This window comes from Doryrhamphus excisus, linkage group LG2, assembly GCF_037039965.1.
Source record: "Doryrhamphus excisus strain RoL-2023G ecotype Guam linkage group LG2, RoL_Dexc_Guam_v1.1, whole genome shotgun sequence".
Lineage (NCBI taxonomy): Eukaryota > Metazoa > Chordata > Actinopteri > Syngnathiformes > Syngnathidae > Doryrhamphus > Doryrhamphus excisus.
The window spans coordinates 24509666-24536136 of NC_136358.1; the positions used below are offsets into that span (position 1 = coordinate 24509666).

At 40.9% G+C, this 26471-nt stretch overlaps 1 protein-coding gene across 9 annotated transcripts in view; it reads right to left on the reverse strand.

Annotated features, from left to right (window-relative positions):
* Window positions 1-26471, reverse strand: part of rbfox3a (RNA binding fox-1 homolog 3a) — a 335564-nt gene that overhangs the window by 239638 nt on the left and 69455 nt on the right. For all 9 annotated transcript variants that reach the window (XM_078788898.1, XM_078788894.1, XM_078788896.1 and 6 more), the window contains one exon: window positions 1398-1439. In XM_078788898.1, coding sequence (XP_078645024.1) covers window positions 1398-1419 — 22 coding nt within the window. In that variant the 5' untranslated portion in view covers window positions 1420-1439. The remainder of the gene's footprint in view (window positions 1-1397; window positions 1440-26471) is intronic.

Sequence of the window (26471 nt, forward strand, 5' to 3'; positions counted from 1 at the left end):
CATCAGTGACTGGTTGTGAAAAGCCAGAGAGGGGTGTAATATTTTTGCACGTTTATGTACATAATGTAGTGTGATAGCCATTCATGCTGGATGTTTGATGCCGCTCTTGTGCTACTTTGCAGGTGTACCTAATGTTGTGGCCAGTCAACGTAGGTTACTGTTACCGCTGCCTGTGTACTGCTAAGTGAAATTTAATTAAATTATATTGTAGGTAGATGGGAGGCACGGCGGTCTAGTGGTTAGCGCGCAGACATCGCAACTAGGAGGACCAGGGTTCGATTCCACCCTCAGCCATCTCTGTGTGGAGTTTGCATGTTCTCCCCGTGCATGCATGGGTTTTCTCCCCGTGCATGCATGGGTTTTCTCTAGGTTAATTGGCGACTCCAAATTGTCCATAGGTATGAATGTGAGTGTGAATGGTTGTTTGCCCTGAATAAAATGGCAAAAATGCTAACAGTTGACGTATTAGCACATAGCAAAGTAGCACTAAGTAGGCGGTTCTAAAGTATGTATTGACAGTGTTTACACTGTATACAAACTGTTAGCATTCTGGTACCTTTTCCATGTGAAAAACATGCACCAAAAACATTTTGACCCAAAAGCACATGCATGGGTAAATGTAAAAATGAATTCCTCTCTGTAAATTGGACTGAATGTGAGGGACTCGTGCGGGAAAACGTCAGACTCCATGACTCCACAGCGGTGTGCTGCAGAGGAACTCTGTGCACTGTGTAGATTTCCACAGATCTAAGCAAGTTTTGATTGATCTTTCCTGCATCCGATTAGATTGATATTGATGTGCCGTGAGGACAGATGGCCACACCTTCGGCCAGCGTTTCGCTTCAGAACCTCAAAAATCTAATAGAAATAATAATAATACATGTTTTATGACTGCATGGACATTTGTGTGGAAATCGTTGCAGGTAACAGACGATAACACATTTCATCCAGTCAAGGCAGGAACAAAAGTGAAATTCAGGCAGATAAAAGCGGATGGATAGATGGATAAGTACCTGTAGATAAAGAGAAATAGAGAGAGGCAGCGTGCGCAACAGCATGGCAGAGGTAGACGGAATTAAAGAGGCTTTTTTGTAGCATTTAATATCCATTCATTGGCTGGAGTGCTGACACAGTCAGAGCACTGCGCTCAGGATTTATAGCCACTCCTAGTGGGCATGCCCAGAACTGAAGCACTGCAGTCAGCACATTCTCACTCTGCGCATACACACTTGAAAAGACAGCTGGCAGCTCACACACACACACACACAGACACACAACCTGGGTATCTGTGCTGTAAATGTCGGGATGCATGCATCAGTAAAGCCACCAGAATTGGGCTGCAATCTCGAATGTTATATGCAAAGAAGCAGAAGTACAAAAGAATCATGCAAACTGACCTGCCCAACTTGCGGTCTCCATGTACAGCCGTCGGAAGGGATCTTTAAAAAAAAAAAAAAGAGAAAAGACAAAGAGAAAAATTAACATTTTACATCGCAGCCGCATGAACAAACTTGTGTTCCAGTTCCATTTTCCATTACAATAATTCCCTTTTAGCTCAAGGATATGTACCACTTCCACACTCATCAGACATGCACCTACAATATAACAACAATACAATTGTTCCAAATTCCAAATTTCTCTACCCAGCAACACAATGTCCATCTATCCACACGTTCTCAAGAACATCCATGGCTTTCCATGGTATTCCCATTGAAAATGAATGGATATTTTTTACACTTTCTGTATTTCTCAACTCATTCCTGAACATCCATCCATCCATTTTCCTCCGCTTATCCGGGTCCGGGTCGCGGGGGCAGCAGTCTTAGTAGGGAAGCCCAGACTTCCCGGTCCCCGGCCACCTCCTCCAGCTCCATCGGGAGGACACCAAGGCGTTCCCAGGCCAGCTGTGAGACATAGTCCCTCCAGCGTGTCCTAGGTCTGCCCCGGGGCCTTTTTCCTGGCTGGGCATGCCCGGAACACCTCACCAGGGAGGCGTCCAGGAGGCATCCGGACTAGATGCCCGAGCCACCTCAACTGACTCCTCTCGGCTCTACTCTGAGCACATCCCGGATGGCTGAGCATATTCATTCCTGAACATATTCATCTTATTCAGGACATCTAGGCAAAATATCATCCTAACTAATCCGAAATTTCACATTTTCCCTAACACTAATTACATTTTATTTTCAGAATCGTCAACCAAGTCAACCATTCCAACGCCAAAACATGCAGCCTACAGTATATAACTTAAACATCCCATTTTCGGTCACGCAGACATCGGTCCTACGGGGTCCCAACTGCCTTAATTCCAACGTCAACACGGTCCAACTCCTTCTTCAAGTCCACAAACACAAAGACTTGTTGGGAAAACTCCCATGCACCACAAAGAACCCTGCCGAGAGAGTCGGAGTCGGTCCATAGTTCCACGATCGGGACAAAAACAACCGCTCCTTCTGAATCCGAGATTCAACTATCCGAATCCCTTAACCCCGCGGGGTGGTAGGGGCACTGCATTGATGAACAATTCAGCAGTCTATTCCATCTTACACGGCCGTGGGAAGGCAAGGGCCTGGGTCTCTATCCTAACTACTCCTAATAACTATAAATTATTCATCACATCTCAGTTTTGTCTCTTTTACAATCTTATGTCCATTGGTTCCACGTCTTAGAACAAGACTAGAGAGGAAGATGAAACGGCATCAAACACATACATGCATACAATCAAACACGACCACTTCTGTTGTAATCTTCAGACAATGAAAGAAAATAAAAGATGACAAGAGAGGGAAAAATGAAAACAAAAGAAGCAAACTGCAGCTTTTGCTTCGTCTTTGTTCATGCGGTTGACAGAAGACGAAGAACAGGAAGTGATGATTCTTGCTGCTGTTGTATTGGGGTAATTAGTTTGGTGTAATGGCAAGGCGAGGGGCTATTCTGATTAAAAATGTATATGGTGAGTACAAGATGGTGGTAATTGCGTGTGTGAACATTTCTTAAATGGCTGGCATTAATCTACCGTGTGCGAGCGAGGGAAGCGGAGAGAGAAAGTGAACATTTGAAGACAAAAGCTTAGAATGGTAATGAATGTACAGGTAATGTGCAACCGTTTTCATAGTCTATGTATAGTTGTACTTAAATGTTGACATTACCTTAAACTCATCATGGGCATGGAGTACGGATGTCATATTAATTCTGGGATTTTTAGGTAATGGAATGGAGATTTTACTTTAAAATAGCATCCCACTTTTTCGCACTTCAGCATTTTTTTCTCCCATAAACTTGCAATTAATTTTATCTGCTTTAAATTGTAATTTAACATTTTTTCTACTCATAAATAGAAGGTAAATTGATCTATCTACAGAGGGAAAGATTGTAATATGATGATGAATCCAGCCTGATGTGCTGTCTCCCAAATTACTTCACTTATATTTCACATGTTTTTTTTTTATTTGCTAGCATCTTGGATTAGAACCTTCAGGACCCCTAAAATGGGGCAGGGATGGGCTTCGAGCATGACAGGAACAAAAATTATCTTGTGATTGAGTGATTGTCTCCCAACCTAAAGGTTGCTGGTTCCATTTTGACTGTGTCAAAGTACCTTTGGGCAAAATACTGAACCCCCTACCCCCACCTGGTGGTGCTCCATTATCAGTGAGTAAAAGAGATAACTTAATAAGGAACACATGTGAAAGTCTGTTGGGGTCAAAATCCTGGAGTGACCTTAATGCCACTGAACTGAAACTGAGCGTCTGTTAGGGTGCATCAAATTTGAATGGGAAATTTTAAATTCCTAATATCAATTTGGCTGGCATTCCATTTTTTTTTCTAATGACCATGAAAAAATGTCTTTTGCAAAGTTTTGAGGAAATCCATTGAGATTTAGGGGTGCCACCTCACACATAAACTTTCAGAAAATGTACAATTTCTAGTCTAATTGCCAAAAAGTTAACATGGAAATGTTGAGTACAATGAACTTCTATACAGCATCATTTTCTATAGGGTTATCAAAGGGGGCCCAGACCAAAGACCAAGCTGCGATGCTAGTCTGAAAGGAACTAGTTGTTGTGTGCCTAAAATAATAAATGGACAAGTGTATATCACATTATGTAGTACTACAGTACTACTCTCAATAAATATGAGGCATCAGTAATACTGTCTACTGTCTATGTTATGCTTGCTCGGTTATTAGCTAACTGTCATTAGTAAACTGTAGCTAGCAAATTAAATTAAATTAAATTAAATTAAATTAAATTAAATTAAATTAAATTAAATTAAATTAAATTAAATTAAATTAAATTAAATTAAATTAAATTAAATTAAATTAAATTAAATTAAATTAAATTAAATTAAATTAAAATAAAATTAGCTAACTGTTATCAGCAAACTGTAGCTAGCTAATGTTAGCTACAGTAGAGGCAATGAGCACTAAATACTTATAAATACGACTACAAATCATACAATGACAAAACCACAAATTTGCTAGTAATATGTAATAGGAGTATAAATACCAACAAAAACATAAAAATCACCTTAGAGTTCTTGAGCTGCAGTCTTTGCTGACCTCAAATCTCCATGGCGACCATTGAACTGTTCACCACTTTATTCCACAAAAACAGATGTATGGTGGCACCACTTTTTAAATATCAATTTGAATTAAACCAGAGTGTATATAGGTTGATTTACAGATCACACACCTCTGTGAAGTTGCATGACTGGGAAAAAAGGATAATACACACACACACACACACACACATGTACACACTGGCTATAATATTGTCAAATCCAAGGTTCACACCGGTTTCTGGTGTCTGCACTCTGCAAGAACCTCATCTGTCATCTGCGTAATTAAAAGCCATTTCACACCTGGTGTGGTCACAGCAGCTTCTTAATGAATCGTAGGAAAGAAAATAACAAGATTAGGACCATACGCTAAAATGAAATTAAACCATCGGTTTTTCTAACTGACCACATGGTATTACGTCCAACATCCCTGAGCGGAAACAAGTTCTCGTCTGAACAACTGGAGGGGCATGATTGGGTTATGTTTGTGTATGTAAATGTGTGTGTGTGTGTGTGTGTGTAAGGGCTGTGCAATGTGTCTAGGGGCTCCCCGACAGGTGACTGGGACTGATTCCTTTAAGCATCCTGTAATTTGACCCATGCTTAATCAAATCAACTGTAATACCTCCAATCAAATTACACCACCCTCCTGTGTCCCATCACACTGAGGCGGGGAAGGGATGGAATAGGAGACCAAATGTGCACATTTAGACAGAAACTATGACGGTTGCTTGTGTGCAAAATGTCCAGCAAATTCCTGATATACAGTATAAGATGACGAATGTGCAATATGGCGTGTAACAAACTGTTGTATTTGTGATTGGTTTGTTTATGCATCCACGTAAACCAGGACGAAATGTTGCCATACTTAGTTCACAAGTCATCCAGAATCATTCATGCTGGAGCCTATCCCAGCTGTCTTCAGGCGAGAAGCGGGGTACACCCTGGACTGGTGGCCAGCCAATCACAGGGCACATATAGACAAACAACCATTCACACTCGCATTCATACCTATGGACAATTTGGAGTGGCCAATTAACCTAGCATGTTTTTGGAATGTGGGAGGAAACCGGAGTACCCGGAGAAAACCCACGCATGCACGGGGAGAACATGCAAACTCCACACAGAGATGGCAGAGGGTAGAATTGAACCCTGGTCTCCTAGCTGTAAGGTCTGAAGGTCTGAGGCTAACCACTCGACCGCCGTGCAACCCAGCTAACTAACATTCATTCATTTTCTACCGCTTTTTCCTCACGAGGGTCGCGGGGGTGCTGGAGCCTATCCCTGTTGTCTTCGGGCGAGAGGCGGGGTACACCCTGGACTGGTGGCCAGCCAATCACAGGGCACATATAGACAAACAACCATTCACACTCACATTCATACCTATGGACAATTTGGAGTGGCCAATTAACCTAGCATGTTTTTGGAATGTGGGAGGAAACCGGAGTACCCGGAGAAAACCCACACAATGCACGGGGAGACTGCAGAGACTGTTGATATTTTTTTTAAAAAAGATTAAAGACACACGTTTTTAATCAGGCTTTTAACTAATATTTTTAAACTTTTCTTATGTTTTTATCTTTTTAGTGCTATTTTATGATTTTAGTTTTTAGCTTTTAACTCCAGTATTTCCTCAGAGGTGGGTCCTCCACACTGGGGGCTGTGTCGGGGCTGCTGAGGGGGTGCCGTTCTTGGGTCCCTACGATCCGGCCGGCTGGGGGTTCCTCCCTTTAATGTGGGGGTTCGCCCGTCTGTCGGAGTCAGGGGGCCCGGGTGCTGGTCGGCATGCGGCTCCTCCCAGTGTGGACGGCCCCAAAGATGGCGTTTCCTTGATCCTCAGTGCCATGCCATGTGATTGTGTGATTGTGTGTGTGTGTGTGTGTGTGTGTGTCTAGTATGGAGGGAGGGAGGGAGGGAGGGAGGGGCTTTCTTAGTATTTGTTTTTCCTTTTAATTGTGGTAATTGTTTTTAATTCTGTAAAGCATGTCTTTGCAGGAAAAAGTGCTAAACAAATAAAGTTGATTTGATTTGATTTAATAAAGAAAACGCCAGCAACAAGCGAGTCTCCTGGTTCAAAAATGTAAGACCAGGCGTTACCGGTTACTGTTACCACTGTTTGTGTACTGCCAACTAAAAAAAGGAACACAATTCTTGTTGTAGGTAGCATGCCTGTTTTATGATGACTTCATGGAATAAGTCATCATAATCAGCTCATCCCTAGTAAACCGTAATAAAACTCCAGATAATCATTATTACAGTTTAAAAAATGGCAATATGGATTTTTTTTCAAAAATTGTTAGCCAACTGATCAACAAACAGAAGAAGACGGAGAAGGAGGTCGTCCGCCAGAGTAGAAGTGGGATGCTCCGTAATTGATTTTGCTACAACAAAAGAGGAGGCACTTAACCTTTTAAAACTGCAGTACTCTGGTTTAAGAAAACAGAAGACAATTCAAAGCACAAGTCCTTGAATGGGGCAAATGTCGGAAAAAAGTGTCGGATACAAGCATGCGATTAATCATTTTACAAAACAAAACATGAACACGACAAACTAATCTGTTCCAGCTGTAAAAAATTCATACTTCATACTTTGATACCAATATTAATGCACAGAGATCTTAGAGATGCACAGAAACAATTCATTCATTTTCTACCGCTTTTTCCTCACGAGGGTCGCGGGGGTGCTGGAGCCTATCCCAGCTGTCTTTGGGCGAGAGGCGGGGTACACCCTGGACTGGTGGCCAGCCAATCACAGGGCACATATAGACAAACAACCATTCACACTCACATTCATACCTATGGACAATTTGGAGTGGCCAATTGGTCTTGGACCTGGTCTTCGGCGGCCAAATCTGGTTGCTATATCCATTATTTATTATTCTGGTTACAGAACAATACTGATTTTAGGATCAGTTATCAATCGCCATTTTAACATCATTTTATCAACATTCATGTGACTTAAACCCCCCAAAAAATCCAAAATCATCATTTTCATCATCAGTTTCCCAGCAGGTGCCTGAACGCTGATTTCTGGCGAGGCAAGACAAATGGCGGTGGCGTCTGGAGGTATCTCAGCACCACCTTTACTAAAGCACATGTAGCAAATGTTAATGAGAGCTTCCAAATGCCAGTGCACATAGGAGATAGGCCTGTTAAACATAAGATCACTGATGGATGGCAACATGGGAGGCGATGAGACCAATACCAGCACATGTTCAAGAGCAAAGGGAAAAAGGAAAATATGTCATGGAAAAAAAGAACACCGGCAGCTCAGGAAAACTGTTGGAGAAGATAAAAGACCCGATACAGTAACCCCCATTTCAATCCTTTGTCATGATTAACTGGAATTTCCACAATTTCTACAATATCTTCATAGTTAAGGTATGGAAAATCTGCTTACAATTGAGTGCATCCCATAATCAGTTCACAGTTCCACATGTCCGAAAGGAGTAGGAAGAAGCAAAGCTTATTAAATCCTACCCCTCCATCTGGTACTTTTACAATCAGTAACTGTTACATTTGTTCACTTCCTGCTTTCCTAATATAATTTAAGTTTTTTTTTTGTTTGTTTTTTTTAAATAATGCACCTTGTATTGAAGTACAAATACGAGTAAGTATTGGATGACATTTTTAGGTAATTGCTTATTTTTAGCCTTATGCATTATTTTAGCTGTTTAAAGATGAACTATATTAGCAAGTTGAAGTATTTGTGATTTTAGAAATAAGGAGTTAGTATGTTCTCTGTAGGCGGCATTATGAATTATCCTTACTGACCTTTTTTGCCGTACATTTAGCGAGTGAAGATTGCTTTTATAGTTATTAGCCCGTATTTCCACACAATAAGTAAGATATGGTAGAACCAGAGAGCAATAAAGAGCAGTAAAGTTTTGCTTTGTTCAATACTGAAATATTTCTGGCCTAATACAAGTGGCATTTTTTGTTTTTTTGTGAACCGTACGTCAACAAAAAAGGACATCAATCTAACTGAATTTGCTCCGCTGCGAAGCATTCCAAGGATAATGGCGGGTCGTAATAATTTCTTTCCAATTTTTGTTGATTTTGGCAAATGAAGTTATAAAAGGTAACAACGATTTAACAGTGACATAAAGATCCATTACGCCGTTGATGAAACCGTTCCCAGTACGATATGAAGAGGACAAGACATTGCTTGGGGGTGGTGGGGGTGGGGGGGTTGCTATAGTTGTTGTAGTTATATTGCAACTGGGGTGCTACTTTCCTGTTGGTGATTAGCAGGATAAAAAAAAGCAGTGGAAGCTCCTCATGGGTGGATGGTTGACAACAGGGCAACAGAAGACATGAAGCCTGGCTTTTATAGTCATGATGAGAGCAGAGCTCAGAGGATGTCAGCTTTTAATGCTGGAATCACAGCTTCCCCGCCAGCAGTAATCTCATAGATTTCATCTAGTTTAATTGGAAACTCCTTCACTTGAAGTAATGGGCCTTTTTATTTTCAAATGGTCTACATGGTACCGGGTGATGCTGGCCACTGATGAGGCCTGTGCTTGACTTTTCACCATGACTTTTAATATTCAAATATTCATATTAATATTCCACCCTGGGCCATCTCTGTGTGGAGTTTGCATGTTTCTCCGGGTACTCCGGTTTCCTCCAACATTCCAAAAACATGCTAGGTTAATTGGAGACTCCAAATTGTCCATAGGTATTAATGTGAGTGTGAATGGTTGTTTGTCTATATGTGCCCTGTGATTGGCTGGCCACCAGTTACTATGTTGATGGTTACTATAGTACTATGGTATGGTATAGTAAAAATGTTTTAATGTAATTTTCTTTGTGTATTTTATAAGAATATATTTGTATTAGGGCGGCATGGCGGTCTAGTGGTTAGCACGCAGACCTCACAGCTAGGAGACCAGGGTTCAATTCCACCCTCGGCCATCTCTTTGTGGAGTTTGCATGTTCTCCCCGTGCATGCGTGGGTTTTCTCCGGGTACTCCGGTTTCCTCCCACATTCCAAAAACATGCTAGGTTAATTGGAGACTCCAAATTGTCCATGTCCAATGTGAGTGTGAATGGTTGTTTGTCTATATGTGCCCTGTGATTGGCTGGCCACCAGTCCAGGGTGTACCCCGCCTCTCGCCCAAAGACAGCTGGGATAGGCTCCAGCACCCCCCGCGACCCTCGTGAGGAAAAAGCGGTAGATGAAAATGAATGAATGAATATTAATATTCCTTTTAATAATAAGTAACTCAGTCCATAAGGACTTGGGTTTCTGAACCAGAAGATTCTAGGTTGCGTGCAAAGAGAAAACTAGTTCAGGGACTAGTTTTTTACTGTTGAAGTGTCGTTGAGCAACGTACCCCCCCTCCCCCAGTCCCACCTCAGGAGCTTAAGTCATCTGTCCTCGCATGCCCGCATGTGTGTGATCTGCTTCTTTGTGGTGTACTATACAATAAACAGCAGTGTGGAAATTGAATGAAGTCCCCCTTGAAACCTTGTAATCAGTACAACAACATAAATCAATAAATATCCTGCCGTTTTAAGATGATAGCTTCTCTGGCTGATCTTGGTATAGTCCAGTCATTTACCAGAAGGCAGGCAAGACTTAACTGCAATACTACAATGAAGTTTCAGGGGCTTGTCCCTTACTTAACCCCGGTAAAAGCATGAAATATTGGTTACGGGGTAAGGATCACTGTGAGAAAAGTGAGGGATCAGCCCACAATTACACAAGAGGAGCTTGTTGAATGAGCTCATTAGAGCCGGGACCACAGTCACAAGGAAAACTATTGATAACACGGTTCACTGTAATGGATTGAGATCCTGCGGGGCTCAAGGAGGCACATGTACCCGTCTGAACGCTGCCATTCAACACTTGAATGAGTCTTGTGAGAATGCGATGCGGTCAGATGAGACAACATTGAGCTCTTTGACCTCGACTAGACTTCCCATGATGTCTGGACACCAACATGATATGCTGAATATGAAACACACAACCACCGCTCTCAAACATCAACTTGTAAACATACCGCTTTGGGACTGTTTCTGTTCTGAGGATACAGGAAGACTTAACATTATTTTGGATGAGAACCTCCTGGACTGAAGATGGGTCTTCCATCAGGACAATGACCCAAAACAAATAAGTTCATAAGTACTATTGCCATTCATTTCAATTCTGTTCTTGGGGAAATGGTTGATGTGGTGTAAGCGGCCTGAAAACACCCAGTGATGGATGATGTAGAGCAGGGGTCTCAAACTCTATTTACCTTGGGGGCCACTGGTAGCTAGGGTCTGGGCTTTTGCTTCTGCTATACCCTACACTTTTTCAGTACTTTGGTTCCGGTTTTCCACACCAAAATATCTGAGAAAACATTCCACTGTTCTCAAATATCTTAATTTTTATTTTTCTATCGACAAAATAAGATACAAATAAATGAATAAACAAATTAAGAATAAAGACAATAAATCAATCAATCAGTAATAAATAAGTAAAATAATAATAGCAGAAAATAAGAAAAACGTAAGAAACCACATACAGTTGGTAGAGAAATTATTTTTTCAGATTCAAATGTACAGTATTAACAGTTATTTAACCTTTAACATGAACATTAATGAAACTTAATAATTTTACCCAATTAGCAAGTTAGCATCGTACTCAGTTCCATCTGGCAGCAGTGTCGTAACTTTAACAACATGTTTGATGAGATGCTTTATCTTGACGTGTATTTTCCGTTTTATTCCAAATCATTTCCTGCATTTATTTGTACCCAGCGTCATAAGCCTTTAGCTTCATTGCTAATCCAAAGCAAAACAGGGCGGGGTAACAGGGTAGGGTAACAGTATGGGCGGGGCAAAATCATGTTAATTGTATCTGGTGTGCACACAGCTTTAAGCTGTCATTTCAACATTAAACTTTGGTATCAAGGTGGGGGCCGTAAACTAGCAGGCTGCATTTGGCCCGCGGGCCGCAAGTTTGAGACCGCTGCCTTAAGGATTCCCCATGAGCAAGTAATTTTTGTTTTTAATGTAGAGCCCTGGACCGTTTTGCAGCGCATCAGTGCATCAGTGCGCTCACACTGAAAAAGTACGGCAAAATGCAGTGTATGTCAGAACCCGCATGTTCAATTCCAAACACCACCAAGGATATGACCCGATTCCTCCGTATACGGTACATTTCAGAACAGGAGGCTCATCTCAAAGTTTTTAGTCTTTTGGGGTCTTTTCCTAAGGTTGCTTTTCATAGTTCCACATAGCTCCAACTTTATGGTTGACTGTGCTTGCCTGTGAGTACCCACGGTACACAGAATGACCACCTCAGTTCTCAGCCCCGTTTATTGTGCCAGGTCCACATAAAAGCTTGATTGTGGCCATATACTCCAGTATGCTTGGCTGTGTGTTATGGCCACTGATCTTTATGTCTCTCTGCACAGGAGGAAGACCCTAGCCTCAGCAAAATGTTGGCTACATAGGCATTTGTGCTTGCTTTGTTAGTGCGTTTGCGGGTGATGGAACTCCCTTACGCCACTGCCGCCATCGCCGATAGTTCATCTGCATACATTCTCTCAGGGGATGCATACAATAGGAACACTTAAATGAGGCATGCATAAATGGATGAAGCACCCCTCGCATCTTACACAAGGCCTCATGTGGGTATTCCTAGTTGCATGTGTTTTATTCTCCTATCTTACATGCCTAGTGATGGCAGTTAGGTAATTGAAAGTGAAACGGAGAGGAAAAGAACGAGAGGAGGAGTGGGGATGTGAAGATGGAGAGCGATGAGGAGGGAGGTGGAAGCAGGAGGCATCAGAAACAATTAACCCTTGAAATAATTCAGGGATCAGATATGCTGCAAACACCGACAATGGAAGAAAGGAGACATTGAGTGGATGGGGAGGAGAGGTTGAACACAAGAGAAGGCAGGTTCTGAAGAACAGGTTCTGTTGTGTGATTGCTGAAGCCCAAGTGAAATGCTGGATGGAAAAAATTCCCGGTCCCAGTCCGGTTTTTCTAACACTGACTCACTGTGACATGATAAGGTGGTGAGCTTCCTTATTTGGGCATGCGCTGTAGGCAAGATACACTCTAGGACTGCCCTCCTGATTGTTAGCTATGGCTCCCAGGAATTCTTTCTGCTGTGCAAGCACAGGCAGAAGTGGTTGAAGTTTGTGATACCCAGCAAATTAAAAACATTTCTATCTTTTAACTGTTTTTGTGAACATGAACCTGAAATTATTTTGGCATGCACTGTAGGCAAGATACACTCTCGGACTGCCGTCCTGATTGTTAGCTATGGCTCCCAGGAAATCTTATCCGCAAAAGTGTTGCTGAAGTCGGAGGCAGCGCACGCTCACCAGGAAAGATTCAAATCGGACGCAGTACGCTGGTCTGAGTCCAATAATAAATAATAAATAATAAATAATAAATAATAAATAATAAATAATAAATAATAAATAATAAATAATAAATAATAAATAATAAATAATAAATAATAAATAATAAATAATAAATAATAAATAATAAATAATAAATAATAAATAATTTAGACTAAATAGCAATCATTTAAAGTTTTAATGTCGGACTCGCTATGCTAGCACTCAGTGAACTCGGACCTACGTTACCACTCTTTGAGATCACACAGGATAAGTCAGGGGTCTCCAGCCAGTAGATCCTGAGCTACCAGTAGCTCCTACCCAGTTTTCAATTAGCTCTCCAAAGGTATTATTCATTTATTATCAACTCCTATAACCACAAAAATAGAAAGTAGGGTTCGGCAGTAGTTCAGAAGTACTTAGGGGCGCTTGGGAGTGTGACCAATCACAGTGGAATGGGCATGCTCCATGGAGGGCCTTTGGTGGAATATATTAAAACAGACCATTTTGGTGGGAAGCAGCAAATCCAAGGAAACACAGATGGAATAGGTGAAGAGTCTGGAAGATCTAGAACAGGGGTGCCAAACTCATGCCACAGATGCAGATGAACTATATCAGCAAGTTGAAGTATTTGTGATTTTACAAATAAGGAGTTAGTATGTAGGCGGCATTATGAATTATCCTTACTGACCTTTTTTGCAGTACATTTAGCGTGTGAAGATTGCTTTAATAGTTATTAACCCATATTTCCACACAATAAGTAAGATATGGTAGAAGAACCAGAGAGCAATAAAGAGTGTGGAGTGATTTCTGATTGAGAACAAATTTTGCTTTGTTCAATACTGAAATATTTCTGGCCAATTTTGTCAAATAAAGTTTGGAATTACAGAAAATGTGGAAATTTGGAATGTGTCAGATGGGAATGAAATATATGAACTGAATATTTATATGCTATAATGTGTCATGAGACATAATAATAAAGAGAAGAACTATGAAAGATCTTCAGCAATCACACAATGAGCCCCACGTTTACGGTGTGTGTATGGTGGGTTTCTATTGAATTTCCCTACACCTCTGTCTTTTTGTAAACATCCAAGTGCCTCAAGGTCCAGTGGGTGAGCGGTAAGCTGCCATCTCTGGTAGGGTGAACTCTATTTCACGGGTTAGTGCTACAGTGAACAATAACAGCATCAAGCCTCTTGGCTTCATAAACCACTGTACAGCTCGCTTTCCATCTCTACTGTTTGTCCATTTTTAGTTCCAGCAGCATCTGCCGACAATGGAGGGGGGCCTCTTCAACAGCAAATGTTGGCCAAATGAAGCCTTTCTGTGCGGTCATGACCGTGGACCAGGACGGCCCTGAAGGCCAATACCGGAGCTGGGAACCTATATACGCGACTCTATGGTCTAATTCAGGGGTCTCAAACCCACATTTGGCCCGTGGGCCGCGGGTTTTAGGCCCCCGCCTTGATATGAAAGTTTAATGTTAGTGCGGCCCGCACAAGTTTGATATGGATGCTGTATGGTATCATGTACCCAGAAAAAATTATTACGTTTGATTAATGTTCATGTTAAAGGTTAAATAACTGTTAATAGTTATCCTCCCTATCCATGTGGAAGTGGTAAGTTTTTGGCTATTTGAGTTTAAAGGAAATAATTTGAAGGCTACCGTTTAGGTCGCTAGCTCTCTAGTTTGCGAGTTAGCATGTGTCTCAAGACCCTGCAGTTGCGCAATATGTTGTAAATAAAAAGAGTATAAATGTGACTATAGTCGTGTTTTGTCATGTCTACAGGGCTCTAATTATGCTTTGTTAATTTTAATGTGAAAAAAATAATTTGTCTACCCACCAACTATATGTGGTTTCTTAAGTTTTTATTATTTGCTGTTTTCTTATTATTATTATATTTATTTATTACTGATTTATTGATTTTCTTTATTCTTGATTTGTTTAGTTATTTTTCATCTTATTTTGTGCAGAAAAATAAAAATTAAGATATTTGAGAACAGTGGAATGTTTTATTAAAGCTTTTATTGTCGAAAATCGGAACCAAAGCACTGAAAAATTTTGTATATTTTTCTGTTTTGTTTTTTTTTTTTTTTTTTTTTTTTGGAAAACCCAGCCTTGCCCAGACCCTAGCTCCAGTGGCCCCCAGGTAAATTGAATTTGAGACCCCTGGTCTAATTGCACTGAAAAGTAAATAAGTCAGCGGAGGCGTAGATATTCTCACCAAAGAATTCTATTAAAAAATGGCTAACTAAACATTCTATACAACTTCCTTAACTGCAAAACTGCTGAGCCGAGAATAATCTAAGCCAGCATTATCAGCTTGTGTCAGTGGCGGAGGGAAACAATGCAAGACTAATGGGCGAGTGGTGGAATGAATGAACGTGTGTGCATGTGTGTGTGAAAATACACTAATCTTTGTCTGCTTCTTTGTTGGTGTGTGCAACAGTCACCCCCACGGTTGTTACCTAAGTGCTACATCAAACTATGAAATTCAGCCAACCTCGGATTAATACGCCGCGTAAAGACGTCGAGTTAGAGCTTTCGCTAACTCAGGGTAAAGCGCAAGCATGATGCATATGGCAGCTGTAAAGCAGGGGTGGGTAATTAGCTTCCCCGGAGGGGGGGACCACATGAGAAACAGAAAATATTATAGAGGGCGGGGTAACAAGCTGAAATAATTAATATCTATTCTATCTCTTTATAAATGCAGAAAAACAGCATTGTTTGGCGAAAATGGGACTGGTGAGCATAATTAAGCAAAAATATACATTGAAATACATTTCTAGAAAAAAAACTCAACAAAATAAGTATGTTTAGAAATGTAAGTTTTTTTAAAGACCAGCATAAAATCAATTACCCAAATTCACATTACAATTTCATCTGATGTCATCCACCTCATTTGCTGTTTTCCTGTTTTGTTTTTCTTGTTCAGCGATAGAAAACTAGTCTCCGTTGGGCTTCAACAAGTACATCCAAGACAGGCTCAAAGACCGTGGCGGACATGCGAAGGACAGCTGACAGCAGATCACGAGTGAGAGATCAATACCCCGGCCTTGGCTGCTGCTTCACTTACTGCTCATTGTTGCTGCCGTCAGGTAACCGTTTGGTCTTGTAATGTTGATTGAAATTATAGCCCTTAAACCAGGGGAGTTCCACCATGGTGACACATTGAGGGGTGCAAGGGCCACTTTGATACTTTGGAAAGCATATACCAAGAACTTATATATTTAGGGGTGCTTCAATCGATTGGCCACCGATTGGTATCGGCTGATATCTATAAGCTATGAAAACAAATGTTAGAAGTGAATAGCTCTTTTCATTAGTAGTACATTTATTATATTCATTCATTCATTCATTCATTTTCTACCGCTTTTTTCCTCACGAGGGTGGCAGGGGGTGCTGGAGCCTATCCCAGCTGTCTTCGGGCGAGAGGCGGGGTACACCCTGGACTGGTGTACCAGCCAATCACAGGGCACATGTAGACAAACAACCATTCACACTCACATTCATACCTATGGACAATTTGGAGTCGCCAATTAACCTAGCATGTTTTTGGAATGTGGGAGAAAACCGGAGTACCCGGAGAAAACCCCCACATGCACGGGGAGAACATGCAAACTCCACACAGAGCTGGCCGAGGGTGGAATTGAACGCTGGTCTCCTAGCTGTGAGGTCTGCGCGCTAACCACTCGACCGCCGTGCCACCCACATTTATTATATATTACATTTACTACATTTACACTGCTTATATGTCGGCGGCACGGCGTTCTAGTGGTTAGCGCGCAGACCTCACAGCTAGGAGACCAGGGTTCAATTCCACCCTCGGCCATCTCTGTGTGGAGTTTGCATGTTCTCCCCGTGCATGCGTGGGTTTTCTCCGGGTACTCCGGTTTCCTCCCACATTCCAAAAACATGCTAGGTTAATTGGCCACTCCAAATTGTCCATAGGTATGAATGTGAGTGTGAATGGTTGTTTGTCTATATGTGCCCTGTGATTGGGTGTACCCCGGCCTCTCGCCCGAAGACAGCTGGGATAGGCTCCAGCACCCCCCGCGACCCTCGTGAGGAAAAAGCGGTAGAAATTGAATGAATGAATGAATGCTTATATGTCATCCATGTTGGTACCGGGATTAGCCCAATATCGGGATCGGCAGCATAACACCCTGATGGGAACATCCCTAATTTCCAAGTATCCAAATGTCCCAAATCACTGCATATCCATTTTTAGTTTATTTCCTCGTCAGCAGGGTACTTCCATATTCATGAATATAGTTATAGCATTTTTTGGAATGCAATATTAAATGATAGTATGTTTTTAATATAGTGTACGTATCATGGGGATGGTATAGCAAGACAAGGAGGAGCCCAAGTGGAGTGGATGTTAGGGGTTAGTTGGGGTAGAGTGAGATGGACACAAAGCAAGAGAGAACAAATAACCCATTAGGTGGTCATGGAGTACTCCACTGCACTGTGTGTGTGTGTGTGTGTTTTTAGTACATCATTCTGCCTGAGAGTGTGTGTCAGAGATGGAGAAAAGGGCCCTTTCGCATTAAACACCCCATTCTGCTGACAATCGCAAAAAGAAACTGAATGGCCCCACACGCACACTTTCTCACTCCTCCGCTTTGCCCTGCTGCTGCTGCTTTATTGATTCTTAAATGACACTGGAGTCACTGTCATGGATCTGCTGTGACCACTCTGCTGGGCTGTCACTTTCATTAAATCTACAGCCAAACAACACTAACGGCTGTGCATGGGTGCACACACGTGCGCCTTACAGCATTTAGGCACCTTATTTTTTTTTTTATAAAACATTTACAAGAATAGCAGCAATAACCAGCACCCCCCAAAAAAAGAAACCACACCCAGAACAATCGGAACACATTTTATAGCTTAAAAGATTTGTCTGAATGTGTACCTCGCCTCTCACCCAAAGACAGCTGGGATAGGCTCCAGCATGGCCACGACCCTACTGAGGATAAGCGGCATAGAAAATACATGGATTGGTTTCAATGACTATTCATTCATTCATTAATTTTCTACCGCTTTTCCTTATGAGGGTCGCGGGGGTGCTGGAGCATATCCCAGCTGTCTTTGGTCGCCAGCCAATCACAGGGCACATATAGACAAACAACCATTCACACTCACATTCATACCTATGGACAATTAACCTAGCATGTTTTTGGAATGTGGGAGGAAACCGGAGTACCCGGAGAAAACCCACGCATGCACGGGGAGAACATGCAAACTCCACACAGAGATGGCCGAGGGTGGAATTGAACCCTGGTCTCCTAGCTGTGAGGTCTGCGCGCTAACCCCGTTTCAATGACTAATGAGATATAATGTGTCAGTTCTGTATTGACTGCTGATCCACCGTAAACAAACCATATGTTATGGTCTATCCATAACTATAGATCAAATAAAACATAAAAATACACAACTTAAGAACTGCCGAGGAGTGCTTGTGAAATGTCAAAGTGTTTTGATGAAGACTAATCACATGTTATTTTTATTAAAAGTACTTTACGGTGTATAATCTACTTTTTCTTAAACTTTGAACACAGCGCCTTATACGGCAAAGCGGCTCATTTATGGCTATGTTCTAATCTCATGGCATCGCCTTTACTTCAGAACTACTACCAATTGTATAACTACTGTGCTGCTCGCGGTCAGTGAGGAAGTGGTAGCTCTTTCTTCGGAAGGAGCCGATCACGAGCTTGTCAAGCCATTGGAAATTGTACACCGTTACTCAATATCACAGTCTGACACACGCTGTCATTTTACAAAGAAGGCTAACCTCATCACGCAGTAGCTTAACACTCAAAAGAACTAGTCAAATACTAATGTGAGTTTCAAATAAAAAATTATCAGAGGAGTCAGCTCGATGAATCAGCTTTGAAATGCACCAAATTAAATTATTTGCATTATGAGAAAAAAAGTTTCCAAAGTTGTTTGTGTTTATTTCCTAGGTATACCTTTGGAGTGTTAAGTTGCTGTGTAATGAGCAGTAGATGAGCGGTCTGTCTAGGGAGAGGCTATCGGACTACTAGTGCGTTGTCGGACTAATGTGTTGTCGGAATAATGGGTTGTCGGACTACAGAGAGTTTGAAAATTAGCTCAGCTTAGTTAACTTATCCCTTCCGAGGGCAAAATTATCATCATGCAAACTCACTGAACAAGCTAGTACACGCTGTTAGCATAGGGATGTACAATCGGCCCCAAAGCCACCCTTTGCCTTCAACATCAACATCAGAGGTAGACGTTGGAGATGCAAAGGTTAGGATGAAACATTTGTGAACAAAATGGCCCAGGGTTGAAGTGGTTAAAAAAACTGTCTGAATCAAAACATGCTTTGCTAGATAGAGCCCTTGTAAGCGACTTTATTATGTTACAGTAATCCCTAAGCTTCCAATTACACATTTTACGTCAAAACAAAACACCATTATGGAACAATGGAGGTCATTGTTGCATACAGGGGCGTACCATATGGGGCTATAACCCAATAGAAATTAAAGCCATGCCAAATATATTGTAATATACACTAATCTGCAGTTTTTTTTTATTTAGTATAGTTGTCTAAATTGAGATAAAAACTAGGCTACTTAGCATTGCGTCCAATCCCATACCAAGAGATAACCCAAACAGAGCCATAGCTGTACAGTAGTGAATGACTCCCCCCTCGATCTAGAGCTGCCCCCCCCCCCCCCTGCCGCCTGAGGCATTTAATACTGTGGTAGTGGCAGGGAGTAGCAGCTCAGAACAGCCATCCTGGCAGAAACCAATTCCCGTTGCAGCAATCTAATTCTGTCAGTCATTCCCCACAGCGATTGGCAATAGGTGCGGAGCAAAGTTAGAATCCCCTTGTTTCTTTTAATGGTGGTGGACACCGCAACTTTCTTTTCATTCGCTACACAACTTTGCAAACTCAAGTATTAAAATTGTTGTATCTGCAAAAAATACTTTGAAACACACACACACACACACATACACTTCATAGCCGTAGTGAATAATTTTGGGTGGAAGCCAAGTAAGTACCAAAGGATCCATAGCAATCCTTTTAAGCACCTGCTGAATACTCAATTTACATTTATTGAATATTTGGATGGTTTCCAGTGGAGAAAACACATTTTTCACTGAACATGTGGTGAAAAACAAAACTGTTATTTTGGTCATTCATTTACAGCTGAGGTGTAGAAGAAGACCACAGAAGGTACACATCGACACGGACGGAGAAGAACATTTTGGCTGCAATTCCGTCATACAGCAACGACTCCCAATTGGACGTTGTTAACTAGGAATAAAGATCATCAACTGGGAATAAAGTTACATTACAACTTGCTTTCTGCATGTCTAACTGTAAACACAAAACTAGAAAAAAACTATTTTATTTTATCATGTTTTGGTTTTGTGGAACAGATAAATTAGACTGACATTATTTCTTAAAAAGTGATTAATGACGCTAACCGAGAACAGAAATTCCCAGTCGCTTAGTCTACATGTGTTAATTCCACCTTTAAAAGATGTTCCAAACGGTTAATAAATAATCCCTTTAGTTATATCATGACAGAATAAGCATAATAATAATAATAATAATAATAATAGTAGTACTAAAACCAACATAATATTGTGCAGTGAACGGATAATTAAGAAATAAGTCTAGTCCAGATAAAAATGACAAACAAGAATAAAATAAACATGAAGATGAAGAGAAAGGAAATAAAAGGAGTATGCGTATATGATTAAATGGTAACGGAAAGAAAGAGAGCAAGTTGGAATGGGGGGGTGGGGGTGGAGGCGGGTGGGGGGGGGGCAACAGAGAGGGCCGGGCTTCTTAAACTAATGAGATATTGATTTGGGAGATACACACCTCCTTCAGGGCTTCCGGCTGACACTCAGATAAATGGGCAGTCATTCATTACCATGAGAGAGAAAGATATAACGCTCATGCATAAAGAGAGAACAAATTGTGGACGGCAACAAGAAGAAACTGTGTGGGTGGGGGGGGGGGGGAGGGGGTCTGTATAAGACAGCAGTAGTAAAAATCCAAAGAAAGGTGCAGGTCCATAATAAGTTGCAAGTCTGAGGAGTTGGGGTGGATGTATTTTAGGGTGGAACAGGGGGTGGAGAGGTGGGATGATGCAGAGGAATGATTCCGACTAAGGTGGAGATGTGTTTTTTTAGAGATGTGTAAATTAGGGTGCATCAAATTTGAATGGGAAATTTTAAATTCATAATATCAATTTGGCTAGCATTCCATTTTTTTCTAATGAACATAAAAATGTCTTTTGCAAAGTTTTGAGAAAATCCATTGAGATTTAGGGGTGCCACCTCACACATAAACTTTTGTAAAATTTTTAAAAAATGTGCAATTTCTAGTCTAATTGCCAAAAAGTTGACGTGGAAATGTTGAGTACAATGAACGTCTATACAGCATCATTTTCTATAGGGTTATCAAAGGGGGCCCAGACCAAAGACCAAGCTGCGACTGCTAGTCTGAAAGGAACTAGTTGTTGTGTGCCTAAAATAATAAATGGACAAGTGTATATCACATTATGTAGGACTACAGTACTACTCTCAATAAATATGAGGCATCAGTAATACTGTCTACTCTATATTACTGTTGTTGATATTATGCTTGCTCAGCTATTAGCTAACTGTCATTAGCAAACTGTAGCGAGCTAATGTTAGCTACAGTAGAGGCAATGAGCACTAAACAGTGCCTAAAATCATAAATGGACAAGTATATATCACTTTATGTAGTACTACTCTCAATAAATATGAAGCATCAGTAATACTGTCTACTCTATATTACTGTTGTTGATGTTATGCTTGCTCAGCTATTAGCTAACTGTCATTAGCAAACTGTAGCTAGCTAATGTTAGCTACAGTAGAGGCAATGAGCACTAAATACCTATAAATATGACTACAAATCATTCAAATTACAAAGACAAAACCACAAATTTGCTAGTAATGTGTAATAAGAGTATATATACCAACAAAAACATAAAGATAACCTTAGAGTTCTTGAGCTGCAGTCTTTGCTGACCTCAAATCTCCATGGCGACCATTGAACTGTTCACCACTTTATTCCACAAAAACAGATGTATGGTGGCACCCCTAAATAATCATGTATTGGAAAAATATTTTATATGTGTTGTTTCTACATAGAGCGGCACGGCGGTCGAGTGGTTAGCGCGCAGACCTCACAGCTAGGAGACCGGGGTTCAATTCCACCCTCGGCCATCTCTGTGTCGAAGTTTGCATGTTCTCCCCGTGAATGCGTGGGTTTTCTCCGGGTACTCCGGTTTCCTCCCACATTCCAAAAACATTCTAGTTAATTAATTGGCGACTCCAAATTGTTCATAGGTCTGAATGTGAGTGTGAATGGTTGTTTGTCTATATGTGCTCTGTGATTGGCTGGCAACCTTTTTTTTTTTTTTTTAGGAAAAAGCGGTAGAAAATGAATGAATGAATGAATGTTTCTACATATATTGGAATACTTTTAGTACCCAGCCATATCAAAATTCAATAATTGTGTACATATATGATTAGCGTGATGACTTCAATCAAGTCACAAGGCCAATACACTTTCCTTACCCAGCATGCTTGGAAGGGGTGGGCCTAATCGCTCAAGCACAAACACACGCATGAGTGGCCAACCTTGACGTAGACGTGAAGCATGATCAAAGTCTTGTACCCGCCGGTTGATCATGATAACCGCTATCTTGCATGAAAGACGTCTCAGATAAGACTTGAAATAATCCACAGTCAAAGCACAAGACATGCTTCTTCATGCACCAGCAGACCCACAGTAGCGACATGTTACATCATTACCGAGGTACCCTTGACGTTCTACAGTACATGGGGGTCTGGGTGTAGCTAATTGTTCTACCCCATCTTGAAATATTCCAGGGTACTTAGTTTTCCCACAAATGATAAACTGTCCCAATGTCGAGATGCTGACATCCCAAGCATGAAATTCAAATGCTGTACTTGTGGGTGCTTTATGTTACGACATCGGCACTGATTTATGACTTGAAAAGTTCTCACCAAGAAAAGACTTTTTTTTTGGAGCGCAGTCGCTGCTCCTGGGTGGTCCTACCTCCTGTATTCATCATTCCGTATATAGATGCATGTGCCCCACCAGCAGGGTTGTCAGCATGTGGGGCCATAAAAAGGATACTTAGTGTACAAGCGCTGCAACTGAAGCCAACAATGCCGCATCAAAAACAGCATCATCTTGTTGCTTTATGATCTCATTTTCCTATCTGGCAAAACAGATGACCACATTAGCCATCTGCATCATGTCATCACAGCGCTTAAATGCATTAGGTGTGGTTTTAGTCAAATAGCAGACTTCTTCCAGGGAGTGTACGTGCGTACATTATAGTAGCCGTCTTTCCACACACCGACGGAATACCGATAACAGATAATAATCTAACAGATAAATAACCGTTGGGCAAGGTTTTTGTTTGCACAAAGAATGTCTCTTGTTTTTGTTATAAATTGCCTATTTTGATGCAAAAACTGTGTTTAATTTATGCTAATAAAGAATTAATGTGTTTCAGAGAAGACCTTTCTGCACCGCACATGAAGGAAATCAACCCTTTCATCCCGGTGGTACAATCCAAGGAGCTAATCATGGCAACTGAAAAATAGAGGGAAGATTGGAAGATTAAATATGACTCCAGAAGTTGAATCACATCCCAACCACCATATCGTCAAATATCAGTATAGGCTTAAACTTTTTTCCATATCCTAAATCCAGAGTTTTCCAAGTCATACAAAAAAAAGTCAGTAAGGATAATTCATAATGCCGCCTACAGAGAACATACTAACTCCTTATTTCTAACATCACAAATACTTCAACTTGCTGATATAGTTAATTTTCAAACAGCTAGCTGGAAACGTCATATTACAAATATACAACATAAGTTGGCCGGAAATATTTCAGTATTGAACAAAGCAAAATTTGTTCTCAATCAGAAATCACTCCACACTCTTTATTGCTCTCTGGTTCTACCATATCTTACTTATTGTGTGGAAATATGGGTTAATAACTATAAAAGCAATCTTCACTCGCTAAATGTACTGCAAAAAAGGTCAGTAAGGATAATTCATAATGCCGCCTACAGAGAACATATTAACTCCTTATTTCTAAAATCACAAATACTTGCTGATATAGTTCATCTTCAAACAGCTAAAATAATGCATAAGGCTAAAAATAACCAATTAGCTAAAAATGTCATCCAATACTTTTCTACAAGAGAGGAGAAATCAGGGAACTCAGGGAAGAAGTACATTTGAAACACTTCTATGCTAGGACTATGTTAAAAAGCCATAGCATTTCAGTATGTGGAATCAAACTATGGAATGGATTGAGTAAGGACGTCAAACAATGCACAACGATGAGCCAATTCAAGAAACAATACAAGCAGTTGATGTTTGCTAAATACAAGGATGAAGAGTCTTGAACCAGTCATGATGTGCTATATATATCACTATATTGACACTTACTATGGTACCCATTATGTCATTGGATGCTCATATCACCTTGTACTTCGGTACGAGGTGCATTATTAAAAAATTTAAAAAAATTATTAAAAAAAACCTTAAACTGTATTATGGAAAGCAGGAAGTGAACAAATGTAACAGTTACTGATTGTAAAAGTACCAGATGGAGGGGTAGGATGTAATAAGCTTTGCTTCTTCCTACTCCTTTTGGACATGTGGAACTGTGAACTGATTATGGGATGCACTCAATTGTAATCTGATGCACGTTCAAATGAAATAAAACCATTACCATTACCATGTTGTTCCGATTCAATGCTCATTTTACTGATTTGGTTTTCTTTGTCTTGCTTTCAGTCTGACTAAATAAATGAAGGTACTGTTGTTGCACATCTATCATATTTATTTTGGTCGTCTTTTCCTAATAATTTGATTTTCGAGGTGAAACAATGGAATTGAAATGAACAGTTTAAACTATTGATATTTAGAGCATATGCAGTTTGCATTGTTTGCATTGTGATGTTTCCTGCAGTGATAAAGCATGCAGCGTTTAATAAGGTGCTACATCGTTCCAGCTTACCGACAATATATCGTCTTAGCCTTTTGGTTTTTGTCACTTTACAACCCCTGAAGGTCATGGGAAATCAAATAATAAAAGCGATGGGACAAGCAAACCGGATGAAGCCTGAGTGCCCAGTGTGAGAGTAGGCCACTAGGGGCCAGTAGAGAGAATTGCACCCAGGTACCGCACTGTGAGTGGCCAATGCAAGCACACCGGAATTGGAGTATCTTGAGTTGGGCTGTTATTGCCACTCCATACGTCCATCTTAATGGCCCGGTATCGAGTGTGCACTGATTGTTTTAGCTGGTCGGCGAGAGCCATTGACCCACCAAGGCTGTCTAACAATGGGCCCTGTGGGATAACAACAACAGCCAGAGATAAGGGCCCTCTCCAGAGACCAAGTAGGCAATCAAAAGGCTAAACAGATGTTGAGTGGGAGAAGAAGTGAGAGGACAACCAGCAAGGTGGTGAGGGCCTCGCAGGGGAGACGGGGAGTGATAATCAATAGGCAGCAATGACCAGAGCTGAAAGCCGGAGCCGTGAGGTCCCTCTAATTGCTTTAGCTAACAATAATGTGAAGTATGTTAAAATGTAGTCCCGCTGAGGATAAATACACATTCACACTTTTAGTCCTTCTGACCATAATCATATTTTGTATGTGTACATCACAATATATATACTGTACTTTCTGGACTATAAGTCGCTCCGGAGTATAAGTCGCACAAGGCCAAAAATGCATAATTAGGTAGAAAAAACATACATAAGTCGCTCCAGAGTATAAGTTGCACAAGGCCAAAAATGCATAATTGGGTAGAAAAAACATACTCCGGAGCGACTTATGTATAAGTCGCACAAGGCCAACAATGCATAATTAGGTAGAAAAAACATACATAAGTCGCTCCGGAGTATAAGTCGCACAAGGCCAAAAATGCATACTTGGGTAGAAAAAACATACATAAGTCGCACTGGTGTATAAGTCGCACAAGGCCAAATATGCATAATTAGGTAGAAAAAACATACTCCGGAGCGACTTATGTATAAGTCGCACAAGGCCAAAAATGCATAATTAGGTAGAAAAAACATACATAAGTCGCACTGGAGTATAAGTCGCACAAGGCCAAAAATTTATAATTAGGTCAAAAAAACATAGATAAGTCGCTCCGGAGTATAAGTCGCACAAAGCCAAAAATGCTTAATTAGGTAGAAAAAACATACTTAAGTCGCACTGGAGTATAAGTCGCACAAGGCCAAAAATGCATAATTTGGTGGAAAAAACATACATAAGTCGCTCCGGAGTATAAGTCGCACAAGGCCAAAAATGCATAATTAGGTAGAAAAACATACATAAGTCGCACTGGAGTATAAGTCGCACAAGGCAAAAAATTCATAATTAGGTAGAAAAAACATACATAAGTCACTCCGGAGTATAAGTCGCACAAGGCCAAAAATGCATAATTAGGTAGAAAAAACATACATAAGTCGC